This window comes from Jaculus jaculus, chromosome 6 (assembly GCF_020740685.1).
Source record: "Jaculus jaculus isolate mJacJac1 chromosome 6, mJacJac1.mat.Y.cur, whole genome shotgun sequence".
Classification (NCBI taxonomy): Eukaryota; Metazoa; Chordata; class Mammalia; order Rodentia; family Dipodidae; genus Jaculus; species Jaculus jaculus.
The window spans coordinates 138,353,653-138,368,563 of record NC_059107.1 but is presented as its reverse complement, the minus strand read 5'-3'; the positions used below and the strand labels follow the sequence as shown (position 1 = coordinate 138,368,563).

Sequence of the window (14,911 nt, the reverse complement as noted above, 5' to 3'; positions counted from 1 at the left end):
GTTCAAGGCCACTCTGAGACTACATACTGAATTCCAGGTCAGCCTGGGCTAGAGTGAGACCCTACCTTGAAAAAAACAAAACAAAACAAAAAAATTGAAATACTCTTCAGCAGACTATTCTTGTGCTTGCTGTCCTTCCTGTGCGGGTATTTCCCGTAATTTCTTCCCATGCTCCTTCTTTTCCAGTTCTGTTTGCAGTCTGCAAAGTTAATTTCCCTGTCCATTAGCTATTCACAACACAACATTTGCACAATACAGCTTTGCATAACAACTGGCTAAATGAATTTTGGGAGTAGACCTAGATGGGAAAGAAGAGTAATTATTAGGAAAATCAAATGAATTGTATCTGATACAGAAAGTGAGTCCAATGGCTGGAGAATGGCTTAGCGGTTAGCGTGCTAAGGACCCAGGTTCACTTCCCCTGTATCCGTGTAAAGCCAGATGCACAAGGCGATGCATGTGTCAGTACCTTCACAATGGCTAAAGGCCCTGGCACGCCCATTTTCTCTCTCTGTGCCCCCCCAAATAAATAAAATATTTAATAAAAAGTAAGCCTAGAAGCAATCTTTGGGCTGGCAAGATGGCTCAACAATTACAGGCATTTGTTTGCAAAGTCTGCCAGCTTGGATTTGATCTGCAGCACTTCTGGAATTCATTTGCAGCTATTAAGAGGTTCTTTTTTCTTTTCTTTTCTTTTTCTTTTTTTTTTAAAAATTTTTATTAGCATTTTCCATGATTATAAAAAAATATCCCATGGTAATTCCCTCCCTGCCCCCCCCCACTTTCCCCTTTGAAATTCCATTTTCCATCATATTAAAGAGGTTCTTTTTAATATTTTAAAATTTTATTTATTTGAGGGAAAAAAAAGGCTGGGGGAGAGAGAGAGAGAGAATGGGTGCACCAGGGCCTCTGGCCACTGCAAATGAACTCCAGGTGCCTGCACCCCTTGTGTATGTGGCTTCTTTGGGTTCTAGGTTATCAAACTGGGTCCTTTGGCTTTGCAGGCAAGTGCCTTATCTGCTAAGCCATCTCTCCAGCCCCTACAAGAGGTTTTGATGTCCCCATACATACCCACACAAATAAATGAATAAATAAATATTTTTGGTAGGGTCTCACTTTACCCCTAACTGACCTGGAATTCACTGTGTACTCTCAGGCCTCAAACTCATGGTGATGCTCCTACCTCTGCCTCCTGAGTGCTGGGGTAAAAGGCATGTGCCACCATGCCCTGCTAAATTATTTTTTTTTCAAGGTAGTGTTTAACTCTAGCTCTGGCTAATGTAGAATTAACTCTGTATTCTCAGGGTGGCCTCCAACTCACAGCAATCCTTCTATCTCTGCCTCCTGAGTGCTGGGATTAAAGACGTGTACCACCATGCCTGGCTTAAATGAATTCTTTTTTTTTTTTAAATAATTTTATTTATTTACTTGAGAGAGAGAGAAGAGAAACAGGCAGATAGAGATAGTGGCCTCCAGCCACTGCAAACGAACTCCAGATGCATGTGCCCCTTGTGTATCTGGCTTACGTGGGTCCTGAGGAATTGAACCTGGGGCCTTTGGCTTTGCAGACAAACCCCTTAACAGCTAAGCCATCTCTCCAGCCCAAATGAATTCTTTTAAAGGCAGGTATGAATGCATACACTTTTTTAAAGTGTATTATTTATTTATTTATTTTAGAGAGAGAGAGAGAGAGAGAGAGAGAGAGAGAGAGAGAATATGAGCGCGCCAGGGCCTCCAGCCATTGCAAACAAACTCAGATGCTTGCGCCCCCTTGTGCATCTGGTTAACATAGGTTCTGGAGAATCGAAACTGGGCCCTTTGACTTGGCAAGCAAATGCCTTAACTGCTAAGCCATCCCTGCAGTCCCTAAATGAACTTTTTCAAATATCTGAATCCAAGAAGGATGGCACTATCTGTACCGCACATGTATGTGGGGTGTATGTATGCAGTAACCTGCAGTTACACCTGCAGTAGAATGCACGCAACTGTGGGAGTCAGCAGGGAGCATTGGTAATCCCTCACTCCATAGCTCTTCTGCTTTTCGTTGTTTTCACTTAAGCCAGAGTCTCTCTCTGATCCTGGCGCCTACTGTCCTCCCAGTCCTCCCTCCACTCCTAGCAATTTTCCATCTCTGCTCCCCATGGGTAGCATTACAGATGTGCATGACCATGCCCAGCTGCTTATGTGGTTCCTGGGGGAATCAAACTCGAGGACCTCTTGCTTACACAGGAAGTCCTCTTAACTGCAGAACAAGCTCTCCAGCCCCAGGACTTACTAAGCTTTTTCCACTAGAGAAATTTTCATATGATCTAGGTATCTAAGTACATAAAATAGGACTAAAAAAATCACACATTCGGGCTGGAGGGTGGCTTGACAGTTAAGATGCTTGCCTGTGAATCCTAAGGACCAAGGTTCAGTTCCCTAGTACCCACATAAGTCAGATATATATGGTGGTCATGTGTCTGGATTTCATTTGCAGTGGCTGGATACCCTGGTCTACCCATTCTCTCTCTCTCTCTCTCTCTCTCTCTCTCTCTCTCTCTCTCTCACACACACACACACACACTTTCTCAAAATAGGTAAATAATTTTTTTTTAAAAAATCACACATTTCATTGGTAGTAAATCACAAATAAACTTAAACAATCCTGTTATACATCTAATTTTACCATTGTTAAATGACATATAAATGAACATCTTTTGATGAATATTTGATACAGCAGGGTGTAAAACATCTTTAACATTTTAAAAAATTTATTTATTTGTGAGAGAGGGAAAGAGGCATGCACAGAGAGTGAGTGTGGGTGCTCCAGGGCCTCTAGCTACTGCAAACGAACTCCAGATGCATGTGCCATTTTGTGTATCTGCGTTTATATGGGTACCGGGAATAGAACTCAGGTTCTTGGGCTGTATAGGCAAGTACCTTAATCACTAAGCCATCTCTCTAGCCCCATCTTTGCCATTTTTCAGAGTTAATACTTTGATTGTATAAATATCAGTGCTGAAAATGCTGCTTTGCATAAATACATGTAATACTACAAATTATGTTTAAAGCCATTGAGAAGTTGAAATTTTGTCCTAACTCAAAGCCAAAATGTACTCAATTTTTTTTATGAAACTCAGATTTTAAACCAGTGTTGCTTGATCTCCCCCCTTCCCCCCCCCCCCCCCCCCCGAGGTAGGAGAATCACCCTGAGTTTGAAGCCAGCCTTTGGCTGCTGGGTGAATTTGTGGTCACCAGGGGCTGGATTGAAACCCTGCCTCAGAAAAAAGCAAAAGCAATCTGTGCATGTTGTCTCACGCCTTTAATCACAGCATTTGAGGGACTGGGCTAAGAGAATTACCTTGAGTTAAAGGCTAGCCTGAGAGCTTTAGGGTGAGTTCCAGGTAAGCATGGGCTAGTATGAGACCCTGCCTCATAAAAACACTTTTTGTTTATTTTATTATTTTATTTTATTTATTTGAGAGTGACAGACAGAGAAAGACGGGGGGGGGGGGGGGGCGTGCGCACATGCGCTTGTGCCAGGGCTTCCAGCCACTGCAAATGATCTCCAGATGAATGTGCCCCCTTGTGAATCTGGCTAATGTGGGTCCTGGGGAATCGAGCCTTGAACCAGAGCCCTTATGCTTCACAGGCAAGTGCTTAACCACTAAGCCATCTCTCCAGCCCACAAAATTTTTAAAAATCCCCATAGTTAAATCTTTGAGAAGGTTATTTTCAAGTATAAAGTTATTTGTAATTGGAAAATTTTCTGAAAAAGCATTTTCCACTTTATTCTTGTATATGCTAACTTTTCAAGTAAATTTCTAAGTCTATCATTTGGTATAAATATATCGCAATTACTTCCTTGAAGGGACATATTTAATCATTTTTTAACATATCCAACAAAGGCCAGTTTTGAAACCTATGAATCACAAAAACTATTAACAAAGTCTGATTTCTGCTCCATCAGAAGTACAATTTCATCTTTGTTTCAACAGCCTGTTTAAACTTTAACCTTTTGAGAGTCACCTGACCTCTGTGTGTATAGTAATTGGAGTCCCTGTCTTGGCAAAGGCTTGAAAACAAATGGCTGTTAAGGACATGACTTTTAGAAGTTAACAGTGTATTGCACAACATCCAACTCTGATTTTGACTACATGCATCTCTTGATGAGTCAAGTGTAAGATCATTGCCATCAACTTTTTTTTCTTTTTTTTTTCTTTTTTCAAGGTAGGATCTCACTGTGGCCCAGGCTAACCTGGAATTAACTGTGTAGTCTCAGGGTGGTCTCAAACTCAATGTGATCCTACTACCTCTGCCTCCTGAGTGCTGGGATTAAATGTGTGCGCCACCATGCCCTGCTGCCATGAAATTTTTTTTTTTTTTTTTTAGTTTTCGAGGTAGGGTCTCAGTCTGGCCCAGGCTGACCTGGAATTCACTATGTAGTCTCAGGCTGGCCTCAAACTCATGGCAATTCTACCTCTGCCTCCTGAGTGCTGGGATTAAAGATGTGTGCCACCATGCCCAGCGACGTTTTTTTTTTTAATTAATATTTTTTCTTAAAAATTTTTTTTTGTTGTTTGTTTATTTTTATTTATTTATTTGAGAGTGACAGACAGGAGGAGGCAGAGAGACAGAGAGAGAATGGGCACACCAGGGCCTCCAGACATGTGTGCCCCCTTGTGCATCTGGCTTACATGGGTCCTGGGGAATTGAGCCTCGAACTGAGGTCCTTAGGCTTCACAGGCAAGTACTTAACCACTAAGCCATCTCTCCAGCCCCATCATCTTTTAACTTTGCTACAAATCCAGCATTCTCGTCAGTCTTTGCTTCTGTGCCATCTGTACAGAAAGCAGTGCGGTCTCTCCACTGTAAACCCTCATTCATGGAAAACTCATCATCAACTTGAAGATAGTAGCCTCTGCCCTTTGTGTACCCTGCCAAAATGCAACAAAACAAAACAACTTCTTGTATCTACCATCATAAACATGTCTCTTTAGCCCAGGATGACCTGGAACTCACTCTGTAGTCCCACACTGACCTTGAACTCACATTGATCCTCCTACTTCTGTCACCCAAATGCTGGGATTAAAGGTATGTGCCACCATGGCATCTCCCTCCTATTTTTTTTTTAAATTTTATTTCTTTATTTTGGTTTTTCAAGGTAGGTCTTGCTCTAGCCCAGACTGACATGGAATTCACTGTGTATGTAGTCTCAGGGTGGCCTCAAACTCATGTTGATCCACCTATCTCTGCCTCCCAAATGATGGGATTAAAAGCACGTGTCACTATGTCTGGCTCCTATTTTTATAAATATTTGTTTATTGGGGGGGCAGCTAGAGAAAGAGAGAGCAAATAGGTGCATCGGGGCCTCCAGCTTCTGCAAGCAAGCTCTAAACATGCGCCATCTTGTGCATCTGGCTTCCATGGCTTCTGGGGAATAGAACCTGTGTCTTTGGCTTTGCAGGCAAGAGCCTTAACTACTAAACCATCTTTCTAGCCTTCCCTCTCCTGTGTTTATTATTTATTTTTAATTTTGGGGGGGGGGGCTCTAGAGATGGCTTAGCGGTTAAGCACTTGCCTGTGAAGCCTAAGGACCCCGGTTCAAGGCTCCATTCCCCAGGACCCACGTTAGCCAGATGTACAAGGGGGCGCACACATCTGGAGTTTGTTTGCAGTGGCTGGAGGCCCTGGTGGGCCCATTCTCTCTCTCTCTCTCTCTCTCTCTCTGCCTCTTTGTCCCTCTGTCTGTCACTCTCAAACAAATATTTTAAAAAATATTTTTTCTGGGCTGTGGTAGCACATGCCTTTAATCTCAGCACTCAAGAGGCAGAGGTATGAGGATCAGCATGAGTTCAAGGCCACCCTGAGACTACATAGTGAATTCCAGGTCAACCCCGGCTAGAGTGAGACCCTACCTCAAACAAGCTCCCCCAAAAAAATTACTTGAGAGAAAGACAGTGAGCACGGGCACATCAGGGCCTTTTGCCACTGCAGATAAGCTCAAGATGCATGTTCTACTTTGTGTATCGGGTTTTGTGTGGGAACTGGGTACATGAACCAGGGCCATCAGGTTTTAAGCAAGTGCCTTTAACCACTGAGCCATCTCTCTGGCCCTCAATTATGGTCTTATATCCCCTCTCCCCATTGGCTGTTACTGTTCACTGTGAGGTAAGTAGGGCCTCAGTCAGTAAGGGAGAGGTTGTAAAGGTATTCTGTCTGCCCTGTGGCTCTTAGAATCTTCCCACCTCCTCTTCCTTAGCAGTCCCTGAGCTGCGGCAGGTGTGTTACAGTATGCAGTTCTCTGCAGTCTCTTTACTGCTTGTGTGGTTTGTTTCAGTCCGCCACAGTGTTTGTTGCTGTTTCCCTACAGGTGGTTGCTGGGCTCGCACTGGGAGCAATATTCATTCTGCTGCTTCCTTTACAATTTTTCTCCTGGACTCCAATAAATGTGGTAGAGGTGGAACATCTTGTGATGAGCAAGTGGCTGTCTTGTCTTATTGATGGGTCTTGGATCTTCCCAGCATTCTCTGCATCTGTGAAATAAAACCAACCAAGAGTGAGAACACCTTTGATTAAGGGGGATATACATGTGAGTTTGAGAGACATTTTGATGTGGATGCCCACTGTCCTTGTCCAGATAGCAATAGGAGCTTCTCTCTGAGGGGGTTGAGTTTCCTGGCCATGGGCTTCTAACTTGGTTCCCAGTACCAGTTATGAACTCTGTCCCACTGGGTGGGCCTCATGTCCAATCAGAGGGCAGTTGGTTACCCACAAAGGCTGTGTCCCACTGCTGCCCAGGTGAATACGCCTTGTCTGACTGCTTGATTGCATAGTAGCTTGCAGGGTCTTCTGCTTGTGTATGCTGTTGGTGGCCATTATCACACAGTGGTTCCCTAGCACTTCCCAGGCTCTCCTCTCTGTTCCTTCGTGTCTCCTGGTGTCCTAAAATAGCAGCTTGTGGTGTTTCCAGCAATATGATCATATGTGGTGTCTCTAGTAATATGATTTTGTCTTTTAGCTCTCTCAGGTAACCAAGTGCTTGGCCATGGCCTGCATTACCTCTCTTATTTTGATGTTTTTGGGTACCAGTGTTGCATTTTGAGGTAGGGTCTTGATTTAGCGTAGGCAGACCTGGAATTCGCTGTATAGTCTCAGGCAGACCTTGAATACCACAATTCTCCTACCTTGGCCTCCAGAGTGTTGGACTTAAAGACATGTACCATCATGCCCTGTTCATTGTATTTTTTTCCTTCTTTGTCCTTCTCCATCATCTATGACAACGTATTGATTGGCCCAATGGTATGCAGGTTTTGTGCGGGTAATTAGAGTTGCTATGAGGTCATGACTGTAACAACCACTGTATATCTGGAAGGCAGCATTCCAAAGCACTCCTCCCTGTCCTTTGGCACCTTTGGCACTTATATATTCTTGTCACTACCTCTTCTACAGTGGTCCCTGAACCTTGAAGGGTGTGATTGAGATGTCTTATTTAGTGTTGAACAGTCAGTCAGTTCTCACTTCTCAGCACTTTGGTGAGTTTTGAGTCTCCCCAGTGGTCACTGCCATCTGTGAAGAGCAGCTTCTCCACCAAAAGTGAGCGCAGCACTAATGCATAGGTATGGACAAATATCAAGAGGACAGTCTGGTGGCATCCTAGATCCATTCAGCCAAACAACAGCAGTAGCTTTCCCCGAGGCTTTGTGACCTGCCCAGCCATAGGGTTTTGACTAGGTTTTCAGTACCATGGTGCATTTCATTTGCTTTTGTGAAGTGGACCTCCACTCCAGTCTCAGAGCAGTTGATTACCCCATAACGGACATGCTACTACTGCAGTGCTGGGCACATCTTACCTGGCAGGCCAGTTGTGTAGCTTGCAGGATCCTCTGCTGGTTACGGCTGTTGATGAGTTTTCTCCCCCAGCAGACTTTGTAGTATTTTCCAGAAATGTGATGGCTGTTCAACAGGGAGGAGACTTTTGGTTTTGCTTTTTGTTTTTTATTTTCAGGGAGGGAGAATGGGTCCACCAAGACCTCTTGTGACTGCATACAAGCTACAGATGCATGTGCCCCTTTGTGCGTCTGGCTTTAAGTGGGTATGGAGCAATCAAACCCAGGTGGTCAGGCTTTGCAAGCAAACAACTCTGCTGAGTTATCTCTCTGGACCATCTTTTAGTTTTTTAATAGACATGTCAGAATATACAAAAGCAGACAGAATAGTTTCATAAATCCCACAATATAAATTCTACTAGCTGACACTGTGTTGTACATCACTAATAACGTGGCGAATCTTGTTTTGTCTATTCTTTCTTAGCCCAACCCACCCCAACTGGCTGTTTTGAAACAAGTCTTAAATAGTATGTAATTTTACTCACAAAGACTTGAATAAGTATGTTTTCATGTGCATAGTAATAAAAAGGATGTTCTTTTTATATTTGTCAGGACATTCTAATTAGATCATGGCAACCATAGAAGAAATTGCACATCAAATTATTGAGCAACAGATGGCTGAGGTATGTTTCATTCACTATTCCTTTGTTGACCTACCAAACTCATTCACACTAAAGGCTCGGGAAGTATAGAGGTAATGATGCCCCTGACTTTTAGATAGCTCTTCCTACTACTGGGAGACAGTTAACTAATAGAATAAAGTGTGTACTGTGATATTTACTTGCGTATGGTGCTAGGGAGCATCTAATAAAGTTGTATAGTCGCAGGGATCTGATCAGAGAATGTTATTTGGAGAGAGTGAAATCTGAAGTTAGTCTTGATGCTACATGTCAGTATAAATTTTCATGTATTATTTTGCTGCTGTTGTTTTCGAGGTGAGGTCTCACTCTAGCCCAGGCTGGCCTTAAACTCACAGCAGTCCTCTTACATCGGCCTTCCGAGTGCTCTACCACAGCCAAAAACATATGGTGATATTGATCCTTTTTTTTTTTTTAGGAAAAATAAGCTATATTGTATGGTTTTATTTTGTTTTGTTTATTTATTTTTGTTGCTTGCTTTTTTTGACATAAGGTCTTGCTCTAGCTCAGGCTGACCTGGAATTCACTATGTAGTCTCAAGCTGGCCTCGAACTCTGTGCCTCATGAGTGTTGGGATTAAAGGTGTGTACCACAGTGCCCAGATTCCATTGTTACTTCTTTTGTGGGGTGGGGGGTGGTTCAAGGTGGACTTCACTCAGTAGTCTCAGAATGGCCTCACATTCACCAGATCTTTCTGTCTCTGCCTCCGGAACCACATCCCAGCTTCATTATTACTTTTATCTTTTTGTTTGTTTTTTTTTTTTAATTAAAGAGAGAATTGGGGGCTGGAGAGATGGCTTAGTGGTTAAGCGCTTACCTGTGAAGCCTAAGGACCCCAGTTCAAGGCTCGGTTCCCCAGGTCCCATGTTAGCCAGATGCACAAGGGGGTGCATGCATCTGGAGTTCGTTTGCAGAGGCTGGAAGCCCTGACGCACCCATTCTCTCTCTCTCTCCCTCTATCTGTCTTTCTCTCTGTGTCTGTCGCTCTCAAATAAATAAAAAAAAAAAGAGAGAGAGAGAGAATTGGTACACCAGGGTCTCTGACCATTGCATTCGAACTCCAGATGTGTGCACCACCTTGTGTGTCTGGCTTACAGGGAGTCTGGGGACTCAAATGTGGTTCCTTAGGCTTTGCAGGCAAGTGCCTTAACTACCAAGCCATCTCTCCAGCCCTTAAAAAGGTATTTTTATTTATTTATTTGAGAGAGCAGAGGAAGGGAGTGAATATGGGCATGCCAGGGCCTCCTGCCACTGCAGACAAGCTCCAGATGGATGTACCACCTTGTGTCTGGCTTTACATGCATACTGGGGGGATTAAACCCAGGCACAACAAAGTACCCTAGCCACTGAGCCATATTTCCAGTCCCCACTTTTATATTAGGTGGTTATAATAATGTTGGGCATGTTATGCCCTAGAAAGCAAAGGCTCTCTTCTTAGTGACCTCTCCTGTCCTCCCTTTACTATTCCTCTCTCTGAAGGACAGAGGAAATGAGCCCTACAAATACACTGTGAGCTAAGTAGAAAGTAGAGACGGAGGAAATCAAAATAGTGACGTACAGTAATCTTACTGTTACACTTTTATTTCACATGTGTTTATTTTTGTCAGAATTTCCTTGAAAGTAGACTTACCTTTTAAATTATTTGGCTTTTCTGCCTTTGTCTGAAATATAGAAAGTTACTTCATTACAGGAAAATAAAAGCCAGGCATGGTGGTATATGCATCTAATCACTTAGGAGGCTAAGATAGAAGGATCACCATGAGTTCAAGATCAGCCTGAGCTACAGAATGAGTTCTAGGTTGGTTTGGGCTAGAGTGATACCAAAAGAAAAAAAAAACAAAAAAAAAGAAAAGTAAACACAAAAAAGGTAGCATTGAATTGATTATTAATTGGACATAATTGTGTTAAGATTGTTACAGATCAGCAGAGTGAACAGAAAATCCAGATTGTGACAGCACTTGATCACCATACCCAAGGCAAGTTCATTCTGACCAATCACGATGGCTCTGCTCCTGGCAAGGTCATTTTGGCCAGACAAGATTCAACTCCAGGAAAAGTTTTCCTCACCACTCCAGATGCAGCAGGGGTCAACCAGTTATTTTTTACAGCTCCTGATCTGTCTGTACCACACTTCCAGGTAAATAACTATGGAATTTTCTTTTCCACCTACAGTTGTAAAAATTAAAAAGCATGACATATCCTGTCACTAAGACTTAAGTAGAGCCGAGCATGGTGGCACGTGCCTTTAATCCCAGCACTAGGAGGCAGAGACAGGAGGATCTCTGTGAGTTTGAGGACAGCCTGTGACTACAGAGTGAATTCCAGGCCATCCTGGGCTAGAGAGAGATGCTACCTCAAAAATAAATAAATAAATAAATAAATGAAAGACATACATTAGCATAAGGGCCTAGGTTTGATTTCCCTAGTACCCATGTAAGCCAGATGTACACGGTCTGAAGTTTCTTTGTACCCTGATATGGCCATTCTCCCTCTCCCCCCCCACCCCTTTCCTTCCCTCCCTCCTTCCTTTCTGTAGTAAATGAATAAAATATTTTAAAAGAAAAGACTTATGTTAAAAAAAAAAAAACTCTGAAGCCAGGCGTGGTGGCGCATGTCTTTAATCCCAGCACTCGGGAGGCAGAGGTAGGAGGATTGCTGGGAGTTCGAGGCCACCCTGAGACTACATAGTGAATTCCAGGTCAGCCTGAGCCAGAGTGAGACCCTACCTCGGGAAAAAAAAAAAAAAAAAAATTGTGTAAGTGCGTTTAGTGCAAGATGGCATAGTGGCTGTCCTCTGCTGCGGGCAGTTGGGCTTTTCCTGTTAGTCTTTCTGTGCATGTGTTTGCCATTCTTCATCATCACACACAGTCCCTTTGGCCAGTTTATATGTATTTCATGAAGGCTATAGAAATCTCACAGAATGGTCAGAAAGGCTAAACAAACTTTCCTAGAGCAAGTCTCATTTTTTGAGCAAGCTGGAAAGTTGATCTCTAAGAGGCCTGTGCTGCCTCGCAGTGAGCAGCGCTCCTGTAGCTGAAGTGTCTTCCACTAGCACAGAGGAAGCTCCGCGTCCAGGCCCAGGAGCTAGTCCATCTTCAGCTTGGGGATCAGAATGTCGTATTTACCTGCTTCGGCAGTCAGCCTGCTTGTGGTTGGCTTTACACTGGAATTCAGCAATATGTGTGCCAACATTTTAGCCCTTTCATTTTTGCTAGAATATAAAATTGTACCTTTTTTTTCTGTTTTTGTTTTTTCGAGGTAGGGTTTCACTCAGTTCAGGCTGCTTGGAATTCACTATATATCCTCAAACTCAGTGATCCTCCTACCTCTGTCTCCTAAGGGTTGGGAATAAAGGCATACACTACCACACCTGGCCCAAATTTTACATTCCTTTTCTTTTTTTTTGGTTTTTCGAAGTAGAGCCTCACTCTGGTACAGGCTGACTTGGAATTAACTGTAGTCTCAGGGTGGCCTTGAACTCACAGTGATCCTCCTACCTCTTCCTCCTGAGTGCTGGGATTAAAGGCATTCGCCTTCACACCCGGCTCAAATTTTACATTCTTTTTCAGAAGGCCTGTTAGGATTTTTTACATACCAGATACCTGTGGTTATGCACATTTTTGCTGTGATTAAATCCAAATATACTATGTCCTTTTTTAAAATAATTACTTATTTGCACAGAAAGACAAAGAGAAACACAGAGAGAATGGGTGCCCCAAGGCGTCTAGCCCACTGTGAATTCCAGATACATGTGTTAACCACTTTGTGCATCCGGTTTTACATGGGTATTGGGGAATTGGACCCACATCACCAGGCTTTTCAAGCTAGTGCCTTAACCAGTGATCAGTCTTTCCAGCCCAACACTTTATTTTTTTTACATAATTTTTTATTTGCGTATTGCAAGCAGAGACAGACAGGGAGAATCGGTACCCCGTAGCCTCTTGCTACTACAGACAAACTCCAGGTACATGTTCCAGTTTGTGCAAAGAGCTTTATGTGGGTACTGTAGAACAGAGCGTGGATGTAGGCTTTGCAGGAAAATGCCTTTGACTGCTTAGCCATCTCCCTAGCCTACCCCCCTTAAATCTTTTGACAAAAGTTTAAAATTTTATGCATTTGAGAGAGATCTGAAGATGGGAGGGGGCCAGAGAATGAGCATGCTAGGGCCTCCTGCCACTACAAACAAACATCAGACCCATGCACCATTTCATGTGTCTGGCTTTACAAGCAAGCACCTTTAGCCACTGAGTTGTCTCTAGTCTTTTCAGCCCTTAAGTCTTTTTTGAGACCAAGTCTTCTATATGTCCTCCGGCTAGCATGAACTCAGTATATAGACCAAGACTGGCCTCAAATTTAGGATCCCCCCACTTCAGCCTCAATTCCCACTCCTCCAGTGCTTGGATTTCAGGCATGTTCCACTACATCTGTGTATGACAGATTGCTTTACAGGGGAACTTAGTAAATAAGACAAAATTCCATAATAGCCACTCACTCAAAATTTTTCCTGTTAACAATAAGAAGCCAATCTACTCAACACACAAATGCATGAGTATTTTTCATGTAAATTATGCATATACACTATTTTTTATAGAGACTATGATGTCCTTTTATGATATTTGCATTTGAAAATCTCAGAATGTTTCATGAGGAATTGCATTAAAAGCATATAATACAGGGTGGAGAGATGGCTTAGTGATTAAAACACTTACCTGCAAAGCCAAAGGACCCAGGTTTGATTCCTTAGGACCTACAGGTTGTGCATGTGTCTGGAGATTGTTTGTTTTGGCTGCTCTCTCTCATACTTTTTTTTTTTTTTTAGGTAGGGCCTCACTCTACTCTATACCAGGCTGACCTGGAATCCACTATGTGGTTTCAGGGTGGCCTTAAAAGCACAGCAGTCCTTCTACCTCTGCTCCTGAGTGCTAGGATTAAAGGTGTGCACCACCAAGGCCCAGCTCTCTCACTCTATCTGCCCCCATCAAATAAATAAAAATTATATATATACTTTTTGTTGTTGTTTTGTTTTGTTTTTTGTTTTTCAAGGTAGGGTCTCACTCTGGTCCAGGCTCACCTGGAATTCACTATGTAGTATGAAGGTGGCCTCAAACTCACGCCCATCCTCCTACCTTTGCCTCCTGAGTGCTTGGATTAAAGGCGTGTCCTACCACACCTGCCTTGAAATATATTTTAAGAAGCATATAATAGAGCTGCAGAGCTAACTTAGTGTTCAGGTGCATGCCTGTGAAGCCCAAGGACCCAGGTTCCATTCTCTAGGTCCCATGTAAGCCATCTGCACAAGGTGGTGCATGCTTTTTCTGGGGTTCGTTTGGTAGAGGGCCTGGCACACCCATTCCCCCTCCTTCCCTCCCTCCCCTCCCCCCTTGTCTCTAACTGCTTTTAATATATTTTCTTTGGTTTGTATGCTTGGTAGCTTAATTATAATATGGTGAGAAGAGATTCCTTCCAGGTTTTGTCTGTTTGGTATTCTAAAGGCTTCCTGTTTCTGCATTGGCATTTCTTTCCCAATTTGGGGAAGTTTTCTTCTATGATTTTGTTGAAAACACTCACTATGCCTTTGGAGTGAAATTCTTCTTTTTCTACTATACCCTGAATTCTTTTTTCTTTTTTCTCCTTTTTTTTTTTTTTTTTTTGCCCTGAATTCTTGTTTGATCTTTTCATATTGTCCCAAATATCTTGAAATACCCATTCATACTTTCTTATTAGTTAGTCTTTCTCTTTGTGGGACTGTATTAGATATGCCACCTGGTCTTCTAGTTTAGATATTCTGTCCTCTCCTTCTTCATTTCTACTGGTGAGATTTTCTGTAGTTTTTTATTTCATTGACTGTGTTCTTCCTTGCTAGTAATTCTGACTGGTTTTTCTTTATTGTTTCCATTTCCTTATTTATGTCTTATATTGACATTCTCATTTCATTAAATTGGTTTCCTGTGTCTTCTTTCATTCCTTTTTTCTTTGAACATATTTATAATCATTCTTTTGAAATCTTTGTCAGGCATTTCTTCTAAATCGTTCTCACTGATCATTTCTGATGCATTAATACTTTTTGGTGGATTCATATTGTCTTGATTTTTTTGTTTCTTGTGTTATAATGTACATTTTTGCATCTTGGATTAATTTAATGCTTGGATTTTCTAGTTAGCTGCAGTCTTATTAGATGTATCAATCAGGATGTTATATATCTTTAGGTAGGTAGGTGTGGCTCTTAAGACTCTCAGAGTAACTACAAAAGTGACACTAGATGTTGGGTTTGCCTATTATGAGAGTATTCAAGTAGGCTGAGTGGAACAAAACAGACAGATTCTGAAATTTAACTAAACAATGTACACGTTCAATGAAAAACAGCACAGAGTATTTATGCAGGAATGGGTATTATGACATCCA

The 14,911-nt window shown here is 42.4% G+C and overlaps 1 protein-coding gene across 10 annotated transcripts in view; it reads left to right on the top strand.

Moving 5' to 3' along the window:
• Positions 1-14,911, top strand: part of Nr2c1 (nuclear receptor subfamily 2 group C member 1) — a 58,604-nt gene that overhangs the window by 2,836 nt on the left and 40,857 nt on the right. For 5 of the 10 annotated variants that reach the window (XM_045152656.1, XM_045152661.1, XM_045152655.1 and 2 more), the window contains exons 2-4: positions 6,356-6,574; positions 8,424-8,494; positions 10,419-10,646. In XM_045152656.1, coding sequence (XP_045008591.1) covers positions 8,441-8,494; positions 10,419-10,646 — 282 coding nt within the window. In that variant the 5' untranslated portion in view covers positions 6,356-6,574; positions 8,424-8,440. Of the gene's footprint in view, positions 1-6,355; positions 6,575-7,551; positions 7,602-8,423; positions 8,495-10,418; positions 10,647-14,911 lie in introns of those variants that run through there. The other 5 variants (XM_045152658.1, XM_045152657.1, XM_045152654.1 and 2 more) reach the window with 2 other exon arrangements.